Source organism: Fundulus heteroclitus, chromosome 16, assembly GCF_011125445.2.
Source record: "Fundulus heteroclitus isolate FHET01 chromosome 16, MU-UCD_Fhet_4.1, whole genome shotgun sequence".
Taxonomy (NCBI): domain Eukaryota; kingdom Metazoa; phylum Chordata; class Actinopteri; order Cyprinodontiformes; family Fundulidae; genus Fundulus; species Fundulus heteroclitus.
Window position 1 is genome coordinate 367,611 of NC_046376.1, and position 13,644 is coordinate 381,254.

At 41.1% G+C, this 13,644-nt stretch overlaps 1 protein-coding gene across 1 annotated transcript; it reads left to right on the plus strand.

Moving 5' to 3' along the window:
* Positions 1-628: 628 nt before the first annotated feature.
* LOC118566351 (phospholipid transfer protein-like) lies at positions 629-9,730 on the plus strand. Its single transcript, XM_036148146.1, has 15 exons — positions 629-735; positions 852-974; positions 1,087-1,174; positions 1,615-1,743; positions 2,002-2,157; positions 2,232-2,283; positions 2,456-2,617; positions 6,314-6,481; positions 6,606-6,656; positions 6,763-6,927; positions 7,006-7,073; positions 7,150-7,189; positions 7,288-7,339; positions 8,245-8,321; positions 9,552-9,730. Exons 2-15 carry the CDS (start codon positions 863-865, stop codon positions 9,636-9,638), a joined length of 1,407 nt encoding a protein of 468 aa, XP_036004039.1. The 5' UTR covers positions 629-735; positions 852-862; the 3' UTR covers positions 9,639-9,730.
* The last annotated feature ends 3,914 nt before the right edge of the window (positions 9,731-13,644 follow it).

Here is a 13,644-nt window from a genome sequence, read left to right on the forward strand (position 1 = left end):
AGAGGGATGTGGTTAAGTTTTGTTAAATCCACCAATTTAGGTGACAGTAATTTACCCAAATATGTAATACTCCCTGACTGCAGTTATAAATCTAGGGGGTTCTGTAAAGAGCAGTTAATTGGCAGTACTGTAGATTTAGACCAATTTATAGAGTAATCTGAGACTTTTGAGAAAGATTCTAGTAATCTGATTAACTGAGAGAGAGAAGTGTTTGAGTGCTGGAGATAGAGTAAGTTCTTTTCTAAATAAGACTGAGGAACTGTCCTCAGAGCTGTCATCAGATTATTAGCACTTTTGTTCACATAATGATGAATCAAGCACATAATAAGCAAATTGATCATGGATGAGCTAACAGATGGTAAAAGTTCCTTTCGACTTAAAACAGTTCATATTTATGTTATTTGTGACTTATCTAACAGTTTTTTTCTGTTTCTGTATGAGTCGTGGGAACACCTGCTACTCTGCCGTATTTTGAAACCTCCCTGCTGGTTGGAGGAACCTCTGACAAGCTCAGAGGAACGAAAAAATACAACATCACGTCCTCTTCCAGTCAACTCTGTGATGAAACTGCAGAATCCAGAGTATAAAACCCACACTGTGGGTCTGTGGGGGTTCAGATCAGCGGCTGCAGACGTCCATCTCCGTGGATACCGATCAGTCTCGATTCATCTCAGAAACATCAGTTTCTCTTCCTCAGCCTGACCAGAAACCAGCCGACGTTGATCCAGGAAAAAAGTAGGAGTAACTCCAAAAAACAGACCCAGATGTGGAACAGTGATGACCAGAATCCCAAAATGATTCTAGATGTCGCTTCTAATTCTCTGAAAATAAATTGTCTTCTAACTTCACAGGTGCAATCAGGATGGCTTCCTGTATGTGCTCCCTCCTCTTCATCATCTTCGTGTTTTTCCCTGCCAGTGCCGTCGATCCCGCAGCCCTTAAAATCCGGATCACCAACCGCGCCCTAAACATGTGTAAGATATCTGTTACCTTGAGTCTGAACATGGAAATGGAGCTGGAAGCTTTGCTTGTTGACCCGGTATCTGGAGTTTCTGTGATGCCATGAAGTTGTTTGTGTTTCCACAGTGAGAGATGAAGCCCGGGACATGTTTCAGGAGCAAGTGGCTAAAACAAAGTTTAAAAGCTTTCAGTTTTTGAACTGGAAAGTCAGCAAGTAAGAGAAGATCTCAACTAAACACCCACTGACACAAAGTCTGACCCCATTTCACTAACCAGAGTCTGATTCAAGTCTAATTGCAGATGACCACAGTATTATTTAAAAATCTGCTGTTTCCAGTTCAAGAGTCTTGCTGGTCTGGTTCTAGATTACTGGATAGCAATCTAGAACAAGAGTCCTCAGTGAAAATTATCTGAAAACTGACTTTGGAGTCTACATTTAAAGCCCAACTCACATGGACCAATCAGTGCGATCAGTTCCAGACTTTGTTAAACCTGGGCATGAACTTCAGGCCTGACTGTGAGCAGCCCTTCATCAGTGGTTCTCCTAACAATAAGGATGAGTAGGGAGCTTCAGGTTCTGGTTGGTTCTCCATGAAGCTCAGTGAGTGAACATCCTAAACATGAAATGCATCAAAGTTTCTTCTCTGTGTTCAGTGTGAGGGTGACCCACGTCAACGTCAATCAAGCCAGTCTTCGCTTGGTGGAAAACTACGGCTTCAAGTTCGTGATCAAGAACTTTGGCTTCACCATAAACTTTGACAGCACCTTTCTTTTGCCTTTCATGTAAGCACTCAGTCCGGTTCGGTCCAGTTTCTCAGGTCCAAATTGGTGGGGAACCATCAGTAAATGAACAGAATTAATTATGTTTTTAGATAATCTGATCAATGATGTGATGGCCCATCCAAGAAATCTTTTCAGTCCTCTGAGTTTTCTGTCTTTCACTTTAAGCTGCAAGAGCCAAAGCAGACCCATCTGATTTCAGAAAGCTTTGACCACGTTCCTGATCCTCATAAGTAAAGTTGTCCGTTTCTGGTTCCACAGTCAGTTAAAAAGATCCTTGGCATTCGTCCTGGCTGGTGTGACCGCCACGATGGAGGTTGGTCTGACCAGAAACAAGGACAGACGACTGGCAGCTGACATGAGGACCTGCCAGGCTTCAGCCGACCGAATGGGATTTAGTGGCACAGGAATACCAAGGTAACCGACACCTGGACTAAATCAGGCTGTAGATTCTAACTCTGTGAAAGTACTGAAACCTGTTTTCTTCCCAGAATTTTTGAAGAGACAGCTCAGAGAATTCTGGCCCATTTTGTCTCCAAAATGGTTTGTTTCCTTCAGTCTGAACCTGATTGCCGATTAATTGTCATCACACATTAAAGTTATTAATAAATTGCATTGCTTACTAACCAGATGTGATAAACCTGAATTCTTTGTAAAGCAGCTCATATTTATCCAGCCGTAGGATGGTTAATCTCTCTGCCCTCTCTGGTTACAGTTCTGCCCCGTATTCAGGAGGCTCGGCCCAGATTTAGTCAACAAGAAGCTGAAAACAATTCCGATGGTAGCAAATGTCCTCCCAGATGCTGGCATCAGCTTTGACTATTCCCTAACCAGAGACATCCGAGTGACCACCACGGCCCTGGACATGTCTTTCAAAGTGAGACAAAAATTACATTCAACTTTTTTCTTTCCTGGATTTGAATGTGATAATTCATATTGTGCCTTTTATGATCAACTGCAATATTTGCTTAAAAAAGTCAGGGGAAGAAAATTGTGTTGAGCTATTTTTGAAGAACTTCTGCTAGCAATACAACAATATTTCCCCCTTTTTAAAAACTAATAGTATTCTCAGCTCAACATTAGTTGTACAATCGAAAAACTAGTAATTCGAAACAGAATAAAAAGTTAATGTCAGCAAAATATAAAATAAGATGCAGATCTACGAAAAAACAAACAATAAAAACTTCAAAAGCTAACATCTCAAACTTTGTTTTAAAGGCATATTAAATACAGAAAGTGAAATGGCCTGCCTGATATGTAAAGCTACTTGAATCCAGAGTTTTGTGCAAAGGCACAGAAAGTGTGGTTACCTCTCTGCCCTCTTTGTATTTCGGATGACTAATAAAAACCAGTCCGCCAACCTGAGCAAAGGAGAGGGAGCGTGCAGATGAAGCAGGTCTGACACGTACTGGAAAGCAAAGCCATGAAGATATTTAAAAACAAATACAAAAATTTTTAATTAATCCAAATGTGAACCAGTACCCAATGAATTAGTTTCTCTAAAACTGGAGAAATGTGCTCTTATTTTCTGTTAGCAGCTAAAAGAAGAGCAGCAGCATTTTGGACCAGCTGCAGTAAAGCCACAAGAGTTTTGTTATGCCCAAATTAAAGTGCAGTGCAGGAATCTAAGCAAGTTGTAATTAAGGCATAAATAAAAAATCTTTAGTCAGCTGTCTCAGTTTGAAATAACTGGACTGGACCACAGATTTTAACTGAGCATCAAAGTTAAGATTATTCTCAGATCTTACACTCAGGTCTGCGTAACAGTGTCAGATACTGACTTTAAGGTCAACACTGATGTTAGTGACATCAATGGCAACAGGAACTTTTGAGAAGTTTATTTGTAGAGCAACTATTTTAGTGTCATAAAAGTCTGACTGTCTTTTGCCTAAAAGAGAAGGCTAAACACTGATTTATTATAACTGACTCCTGAGGGACAGGTAAAGAGAGAAGAGGAATTAAATTAAATTAAATTAAATTAAATTTTATTTATATAGCGGTAATTCATAAAACATGTAATCTCAAGGCACTTTACAAAGTCAAATTCAATCAGATTATACAGATTGGTAAAAACTTTCCTATATAGGGGAACCAGTTGATTGCATCAAAGTATTGACAAGCAGCATTCCCTCCTGAAGAAGCGTAGAGCCACAGGGAGAGTCTTCTGCATTGTCCATGGCTTTGCAGCAATCCCTCATACTGAGCAAGCATGAAGCGACAGTGGAAAGAAAAACTCCCCATTTACGGGAAGGTAAAACCTCCAGCAGAACCGCGCTCAGTATGAACGGTTATCTGCCTCGACCGACTGGGGGTTACAGAAGACAGAGAAGACACACAAGACAATTTCAATACAATGCAATGCAAAACTGGAGAACAGTAGAACTCAGCAGAGTGAGAGAAATAGACCCTGATGTCCTCCAGCAGCCTAAGCCTATAGCAGCATAACTATAGAGGTAGCTCAGGGTAACATGAGCCAGTCTGAGTAGAAGCTTTGTCACAAAGGAAAGTTTTAAGATTAGTCTTAAAAGTAGACGGGGTGTCTGCCTCACGGACCAAAACTGGGACTTGGTTCCACAGGAGAGGAGCCTGATAGCTGAAGGATCTGCCTCCCATTCTACTTTTAGAGACTCTAGGAACCACCAGCAGACCTGCAGTCTGAGAGCGAAGTGCTCTGTTAGGAACATACGGGGTAATCAGAGCTCTGATATATGATGGAGCTTGATTATTAAGGGCTTTAAAAAATAGAAGGAAAATTTTAAATTCTATTCTTGATTTCACAGGAAGCCAAAGAAGGGAAGCTGAAATTGGAGAAATATGATCCCGCTTGTTGATTTTCATCAGAACTCTTCCTGCAGCATTTTGGATCAGCTGAAGGCTTTGAACTGCATTTTGTGGACTTCCTGATAGTGAAGAATTACAATAGTCCAGCCTTGAAGTAAAAAATGCATGGACTAGTTTTTCAGCATCACTCCTGGACAGAATGTTTCTAATTTTGCCGATATTCCTGAGATGGTAAAAGGAAACTCTGGAAACCTGTTTAATATGGGATTTAAATGACATGTCTTGGTAAAAAAATAACACCAAGAGTTTTGACTTTATTACCAGAGGCCAAGATAATGCCATCCAGATTAAGTGGTTGATTAAAAAGTTTATTTTTTGAGGACTCTTGTCCAAAAATTACAACTTCTGTCTTGTCAGAATGTAGATGCAGGAAATTATGAAGTCATCCAGCTTTTGATGTCATCAAGACATGACTGCAGTTGAAGTAATTGATTGGATTCATCAGGATTTATGGATAAATATATCTGAGTGTCATCAGCATAACAGTGGAAATTAATTCCATGCTGTCTGATAATTTTGCAGATCGGAAGCATATACATAGTAAAGAGAATTGGTCCAAGGACTGAACCCTGTGGTACTCCACAGGTGACCCTAGAGTTTGAGGAAGATTTATTATTAACATGAACAAACTGGAATCTGTCTGACAGATCAGATTTAAATCAGCCTAATGCTTTTCCCTTAATCCCTACAGTATGCTCAAATCTTTGTAGGAGAATATTGTGATCAACTGTATCAAATGCAGCACTGAGAGCTAACAGGACAAGTATAGACACAAGTCCATTATCTGAGGCCATGGAATATCATTAGTGACGTTCACCAGAGCTGTTTCAGTGCTATGATGAGCTCTGAAGCCTGACTGAAACTCCTCAAGTAGGTAATTACTTTGTAAATGTTCACAAAGTTGATTAGCAACTACTTTCTCAAGAATATTAGATAAGAATAGAAGATTAGATATAGGTCTGTAATTTACTAACTCATCTTGATCAAGAGATGGTTTCTTAAGTAAAGGTTTAATAACACCTACTTTAAAAGCCTGTGGTACATATCCATTTACTAAGGATAGATTAATCATGTCTAAAATAGTGCCAGAGATCAGAGGGAATATCTCTTGAAACAACTTGGTTGGGATCGGGTCTAACATACAGGTAGAAGGTTTAGATGAAGCTAAAATTTTAAATGGCTCAGAAAGCTCTACTGTTTCTAAACAGTTCAAACACTGCGCAGATTCTAAAGATTCCTCCAACACTGCCTCACTTACTGAGGACGAGGTAATCATGTTTGGGAGAATGCCAATAATTTTATTTTAATGGAATCAATTTTATTTATGAAGAATCTCATAAAGTCATTACTGCTAAGAGCTAAGGGAATGGATGGATCAACGAAAAGGCCAAGCATTGAGCCTTGAGGTGCTCTGCATGAGTGGGACTCTTAATAAAATAAAATAACAACAGTTCTCCCTTCTTAAAAAGGAGTGTAATAGTACGACCAATAACTTAAAACTACTTTATTACTTTATTCAGTATTATTTGAACATTTGTGCGTTTTTTCTGTTTAACCCACTAACTAAACAATAGCGTGTTAACACTTCTCTTTCACTTTTTAATAAAAGTAAGATATTTACTTCCATGTCTGTTTGGGTAAAAATGAGACAGAGCTGACTGGACAGTCAGCTGACCTGCCATTCCTGAGTCCTTCTGTTAGTTTCCTGATTAGAAAATATTTTCTTTGCCAGGGCCAGGCGTACAGGCAGCCGCAGCCTCCTCCAGTGGTTGGTGATGCCGTGGAGCCACTTTTCACGGAGGACGCCCTGATGGCTTATGTGGGCATCTCTGAGTTTTTCTTCAACTCTGCATCCAGATCGCTCTACGAAGCAGGAATTATTGAGAAAGCTTTAAGCGCGGTGGGAAGAAGCTCCGTTATCTTGTCATGTTGAGACCTCAGCAGAGGAAACTCTGCAACAGGGTTTTTAAAGATTATATGGTTTTCCTATTTGAGACTGAAGAAGCCTTTGTCTTTTACGCCAGATAAACTCGAGGGTTGCACAGGCCCTTTTAAGGATCAAGCAGGTTTTCACCGTAAGTGGAATCAGATTTATACCAAAAGTAAAATATCTTTACAAAAGCTGCTGTTTAGAACCGGATCTTCTGAAGGCAAGACTGAACCATTAGGCTGTTTTCACAGCAACCGTTGAACCTGAGAGAAGCCCTTGAAGCTAACGTGGGACTCACCGAGGCGCCCACCATCAGCATCACCCAGCAGGATGGTTTCATCTTCAACATGAGAATAAAAATGGCGGTCATTTCCAAAGGAAGCGGAACGCCCAACACCGTCTTCTCCTTATCCGCGGTAAACAGACCCACAGAGGAGCTCCAGGTGGACCACCGAGGTCTTCCTTCCTCTCACTGATCTCCATGTCTGCTGCAGGTCTGCCCCACCAGAATAAAGGTTACTGTTCAGGGAACTCGTCTTACTTTGCTTTCTGGAGATGTCAGGTTTGGAAACACACGTGAACAGGATGGGTTCTTGGAGTGTTCAGACATGAAGCTTTTGGTTTCTTCTCCCTTTCAGCTGCCAACTTCAAACCAGCAATGTTTTCACGAGGTTTTTGGTAAGAAAATACTTTTCCTTCATCTGTCAGCTACCATGACCTTTGACCTCCCTGCGGTGATTGCTAAATAATGAACTTTGTGTGTTGCTGCTGAACAGGTGGCACCTCTGAACAGTCTGCTGAACAACAAAGCCACAGAGTTCCTGACAGGTGAGCTGATGAAAAACAGACACTCAGGCTGACCAGCAGAGATCCACCATCAGGAGATCAACACAAAAAGTTTTCAGACTTAGAGTCCGGGTTCAATCCTCCAGGCTGTGGTAACATTTAAACCCATCTGGTTGGGCAGGTTAGTTCCTATTAATCCTATTTCCTTCCTGTGATCCGGGCTTTCCTGGAACCATCTAAGGTCTGGACCAACCGTTCTTTAAGCTTCCAGAAGATCTTCCAGGGTTTTACTTTGGAATTTTGCTGTGCTCCAAAAATGTTTAGTGCAGTCCATGGTTTCTATATCACTTGACTCTGATCAAGACTGACTCCATCACAATAAGGCTCCTGAACCTTTGAACATGTACTGGGTCAACACTGTTCTTACCCAGCATTACATTTCTCTTTGGGCTCTTTGTTACCAGCAGCCAGTCACAAACACACCACCTGTTGCTATTTCTTTACCGGAATCTCTAGAAAACCCCGAAGGTGACAGTTTAACAGACAGAATATATATATTTTTTTAACGGCAACTGTTCCCAAAGAGCTGCTAGCTAGGGTTAGAGGTGCCTATCTCCAGCTGTATATGGGCGGGGTAAACCCTGGACAGGTCGCCAGTCAGTTGCAGGGCAGCACAAAGACAAACAGGACAAACAACCATTCTCACACACACTCACACCTAAGGAAAGTCCAATTAACCTAAAAGTCAGGTTTTTGGACTGTGGGAGGAAGCCGGAATACCCAGAGAGAACTCATGCATGCACAGGGAGAGCATGCAGACTCCATGCAGAAAGGACTTGAACCCAGGATCTTCTTGCTGCAAGGCAACAGTGTTACCACTGCGTCACTGTGCTGCCCCTTCAATTAATTCAGATGGCGATCATACTGACAGCATGAACTGTGTGCAGGTTGGTTTGGTGATGGAGTGAAGATTCCTTTTCCTGAAGGCATGAACTTCACCCAGGGAAACATCCAATATCAAAATGTGAGTCTCTCTAGAACATTGATCTCTTTTTATTGGACATTGAGCTGCTCGTTTAATACAGATTTATTATTATCCAGACTCCTTTAACATTTTATTTAAATATTCACATCTCTGGGTCAGAACGATTCCTGAATCAGAGAGCAAACGTTTAGATCCAGTGTGATTTAATTTACAGCTTTAATACAGTTAAAGCTGTTGGTTCAGTAGCTACATTCTGAGGTTAAAACATGTTCAGATGGTTAAAATGCATACTGCTGCATCAGCTCAGCATCATTGGTTCTGTTAATCACTGCAGAGGAGACAGCAGCACTTCCTGTGGTTAGTCACATGACCAGAAAATAAGGCACATCACTTCCTGGAGCATCACCCACCCAGCTAATTATTAATGCATTTATATCAGACTAGAGATGGAAACAGAAGAATAGATTTTATGGCCCAAACCATGAGTTTTGTCACAGCTACATTCAGAAAGTCAAAGGCAGCGATCAGCTTAGTTTCAGAGTGAGTAAGAGCGCTACTGATGTGACGTTAATGTGAGACAAGGTGAGGTAAGAGGGGCATATGGTTACATCATAGATCAGGTCAGCAATCCCCATGGATCACCATATTTGCAGATGACATTGTGAACTTTAGCAAAAGATGGGAGAATGTGCAGGAGAGTCTGAAGAGGTGCAGGTTGGCGGAGGAGGAGGACAGACACCATGTGTGAAAGAGAGGTGGAGGGATGGAGGTACTGAACGGGGGGGGGGTGGGGGGTTTAAGTACTCGGAGTCTCATATGTTCTTTAAAACCCTTAATCTATGGATACATGAGTCAGTAAAAACATGTGGACCTTATACTCTCCTTCACACTGACCTTAAACTGCTTTATGTCAATGAAGAAAATAAAAACTCCCTCATATTGAGAAGTCAAACCCTGATTTTATCATAGTGTGTAGATCCCTGAGTCAATAAAACACAGTTTGTAGTTTTATGAAACCATTAATGAAAATCAAAATAAAATAAAATAAAAAGATAATTCTTAGTTTTCCAAGAACAAAATCTGGTCCAGATGGAGATTTGTTCTTATAATCTATAACTATCTGTTACTAAACATTCCTGCAAATTTCAAGCCTACCTTCATTATGTCTTTCTGCTCGTTATTAACTGTATATCTTTTCCCAGCCTTCTTCTATTTATCCCCATTTTAACTGATTCCTGCCTGGCCCTGTGATCTGTTTCCTGCATGCAGGGCTTTGTGGTTGTGGGAGGAGACCTGCGCTTTACTCCAGCTGGGAGGCAGCAGCTGGTGAACAGGCTGAGAGGTCTCGGGAGATAAACTGCTCAGGCGGTGCCGCGGACAAGAAGCTACTTGCTGTCCGGCTTTCAGAACCACAACTTTGTTCAGAAATAAAAACCTTCAGCATCTCATAGTCTGTTTTCAATCTGACACACTGGAGCAGAAAGAGCCAGTTAGAGCCATGGCTGTAGCATAAAAGTCTGGGCCCACATGCTCACTTGATAATGAATTCTCAACAGTCTTTATAAGACAAAATAATGAAAACTTTCATATTGTTCTGCATTTCTCTGACATCCAGCTAGTCCTCATTAGCTTCAGAACCAGCAGAACCAGAACCAGACTTAGTATGAACGCTCATCTGCCTCGACCGACTAGGGGTTAGAGAAGACAGAGCAGACACAAGACAGACAAAAAAGCACACTGATCCGGTAATCTGTTCTACATTAGATGGTAATAGCGGGTGATCTGTCTTGCCTGGATGATGTCACAGTTAACAGAACGCCAGACCAGGTGTACCTACTATGAAGAAAAAAGAGAGAGAACAAAAAGTTAAAAGCTGAAATGACACCAAGCAATGCAAAACTGGAGAACAGTAGAACTCAGCAGAGTGAGAGAAATAGACCCTGATGTCCTCCAGCAGCCTAAGCCTATAGCAGCATAACTACAGAGGTAGCTCAGGGTAACATAAGCCACTCTGAGTAGAAGCTTTGTCACAAAGGAAAGTTTTAAGATTAGTCTTAAAAGTAGACGGGGTGTCTGCCTCACGGACCAAAACTGGGACTTGGTTCCACAGGAGAGGAGCCTGATAGCTGAAGGATCTGCCTCCCACCACTACATACTGACAAACACAACGACATTAAGCAAAATACAACAACATTAAGCAAAACACGACAACATTAAACAAAGCGCAACAATTGGAATCACGTTTAGGTCATAATTCCATCCATCCATTTTCTGACCCACTTAATCCCTCATGGTGTCGCGGGGGTTGCTGGTGCCTATCTCCAACGTTCACTGGGCGAGAGGCGGGGTACACCCTGGACAGGTTGCCAGTCTGTCGCAGGGCAACACAGAGACAGACAGGACAAACAACCATTCATGCACACACTCATACCTAAGGACAATTTAGAGAAGCCAATTAACCTAACAGTCATGTTTTTGGACTGTGGGAGGAAGCCGGAGTACCCGGAGAGAACCCACGCATGCGCAGGGAGAACATGCAAACTCCATGCAGAAAGGCCCAGGGTTGGATTTGAACCCAGAACCTTCTTGCTGCAAGGCAACAGTGCTACCCACTGTGCCACTGTGCAGCCCAGGTCATGATTCACGCAAGCAAAATAAACATACTCGCATGTATGTTAAACTAATTTTGTGCATGGTTTATCTACCGCCACGTGAGAAACTGCCGCTTCGAGAGGAGAAAATCGCTCTCAAATGGTTCAAAAGCCTCTCTGCGTTTGGACTGATTATCTCCTCGCGCGAAGGATAATGTGTTTTGACAGGTTGGGCAGAGACAAACCTCTCTGTAAGCCTCCTCCTGAATGGGCCTTGCAGACATGATCACACAGGAAGTAGTGTCAGGAAGCCTTTGACTGACAACTCGTCATCAATAAGAGAAGACGACGGCTGGAGGTGGGACAATGGTGGAGGTTTCTCCAATGTTTGCAGTACGGGGGGTTAAGTGAAATTTACAACCGCCCTCAAAAAAGCACAATTATTCCTCATGGAGTAGTGCTATCTTTGAATAAAAAGCCGTAGAATTACATAATTCTATTTGGTCGAATTGTTCAGGGATATATAGTTAGAGTTACAGTGTTTGGGCATGAGAGAAAAATATTGACTGCTGTATGGTAGCGTTAGCTACTGCGGCTCTTCAGTGATGATGCTAACCGATGCTAATGTAACAGGTTAATAATATGACTTAGATTAAGCTTCAAATTCCACCAAATAAGTTATTAATGTTACAAAAGCAGGTTCTATTATGTTAGTAGCTGTTAGAAAAGAGTTATGAGTATGTCCTAGTGCACTTAAACGCAGCTCAAGCAAGCAGTCACGTAGCCCCACGCTCACAAGGGGCGGGTTAATACTGCTTTCGGCTGTTAGCGGTAAGACGTGCACAACTTTGGGTCCTGATATAAAAACATTTTTCTTGTTTGATTTGCAGTCCATAGGTGATATATTCTTACCTCTAATTGGACGAGAATGCTTTTTGATTATCTACTGAGTGTTGAATGGCAGATGAGAGTCGAAGTCAGTGTGTTGTTTGAATGTACAATAAGCTAACCTGCATTGTTGTTTTATAGTGGAGATACGGTTAGCTTAGCGGACTTTTTGTATTAATTATTCTTTATTTTGCACGTTATTTTCTTGTACAGGAAGGTGTTTTGGACCAAATTGTACAATTACTCATTGCAGTCTGTCTTCTTCAAACAGAGAGAGATTAAATGTCAAGTCAACCCAGATCCAGCCTCTGTCCTTCTTCGAGCCACACGCGAACAGAACACAAAGCAGGGTGAACCAGTTACACTAACTCTGATGTTAACTTGTATTTCAATATTTGTAGCGTTTTTCATGGCTTAAATTATTCTCTCTCTTTCTCTCATTGTTTGTGCATGTTTGTGGTTCATTTTGGCATTGCAGTATTGACATTCACCCCTTGACGATAAGTAATGGATAGAGATACGTCAGCAGCATTCGAGGATTTGCATGTAAGTGACAGCAAACGTCTTGGTTTTATTAAACTAATGATATTCACATTCAGAGATGATACTGTTGAAGATTAGGTTTACCGGCCTGCTGTTACATGTCTATTGAAAACCCATCTTATCCTGATTCCGGATTTGGCCGCAAGTGAGAAAACATTAATTAAGAGGTAGAACAGTTTAAATTAATATTTAATTCATGGAAATTAAATATGGAGACAGAGTATACATTTACCAATCAAGGTGATTTCACCACGCAGTCGCGAAGTCTGTCTGAAGTAAGTTTTGGACAAACACTCTTTTTATCAACTTTAAAACTCCTCCTGCTCGTTCAGGGGGAGAAGGACTGACCCCCTCTCCTTCTGCCCCCCCCCCCCCGACATGACATGTTTTGTTTTCTTTAAACAACTGTTATCTAATTTATAACGCAGTCACATACCTCCCCTTTGGTCCTACAAAAGAACCCTTCATCAAGGTCAATTAACGGTATCCCCTTTTCCATTATGTGTAGTTTTTTTTGTATCTTATCCTAATTTTCCCTCCATGGAACAAAATTAATTTTGTTACAAAAACTTAACTGCAAGTGCTTATCTGTGTTGAAGTATGAAAAACACTGCCTTATATCCTGAATTCAAATCAAAACATAATGCAATTTCATCATACCATATATCTGCAAGAGGTCCTTCAAAAGTTGTGGAAGATCAGTGTACCCATTGAAATGATGACTGCAGACTGATGGCCTCAGTTGCACACAGCAATTTGGTTTTGTGAGAAAGCTGGATGTTCGAAGTTATAATAAAACACCTGGTAATAGGTAGCAAATTCTGGTGAAAATCTGGTATGTTATAGCAGGCAACTGTTATATGTACAATAGAAAAATCTCAATACTTGTGAGCTAATATGGAATAACCAAACAAATCCGTTTAACCTAAAATGTGTCCCAGTATCTTGTGTAAACACAGGATGTAGAAACCAGGGCACCGCTCTGCATTCCAGAGAGAGGCTCGCATAATAAACCTGTCTCCCCAGGACGTTCGCAACCCCAATTGTGTAAATTTATCACATGCACTAGTAAATCAGAGAGACAACTCACAGAAACCTAAATGAGTGAGTGTAACATGTAAGAATATACCCACCCCACTGGATTTTCTGCTCATAAAATATATGGTAAAATACACCTGCTGCTGTATAATTATGAGCAATATGGTCTTGTGCATAATATAATTAAAACTCATATTTAAAAGGAACACATCAGTTACATAGCCAAAGATTTAATAGAAATTAGAATATTTTTCAAAACCGCAAACCTGTACGCTGGGATACGCTCAATCAGTTGCCCGAAA

Coding starts and splice junctions, on each gene's coding strand:
- LOC118566351 (XM_036148146.1), top strand. CDS start 863: ATGGCTTCCTGTATGTGCTCCCTCCTCTTCATCATCTTCGTGTTTTTC. Junction 2,284..2,455: donor CCCATTTTGTCTCCAAAATG/GTTTGTTTCCTT, acceptor CTCTGGTTACAG/TTCTGCCCCGTATTCAGGAG. Junction 7,340..8,244: donor AGCCACAGAGTTCCTGACAG/GTGAGCTGATGA, acceptor AACTGTGTGCAG/GTTGGTTTGGTGATGGAGTG.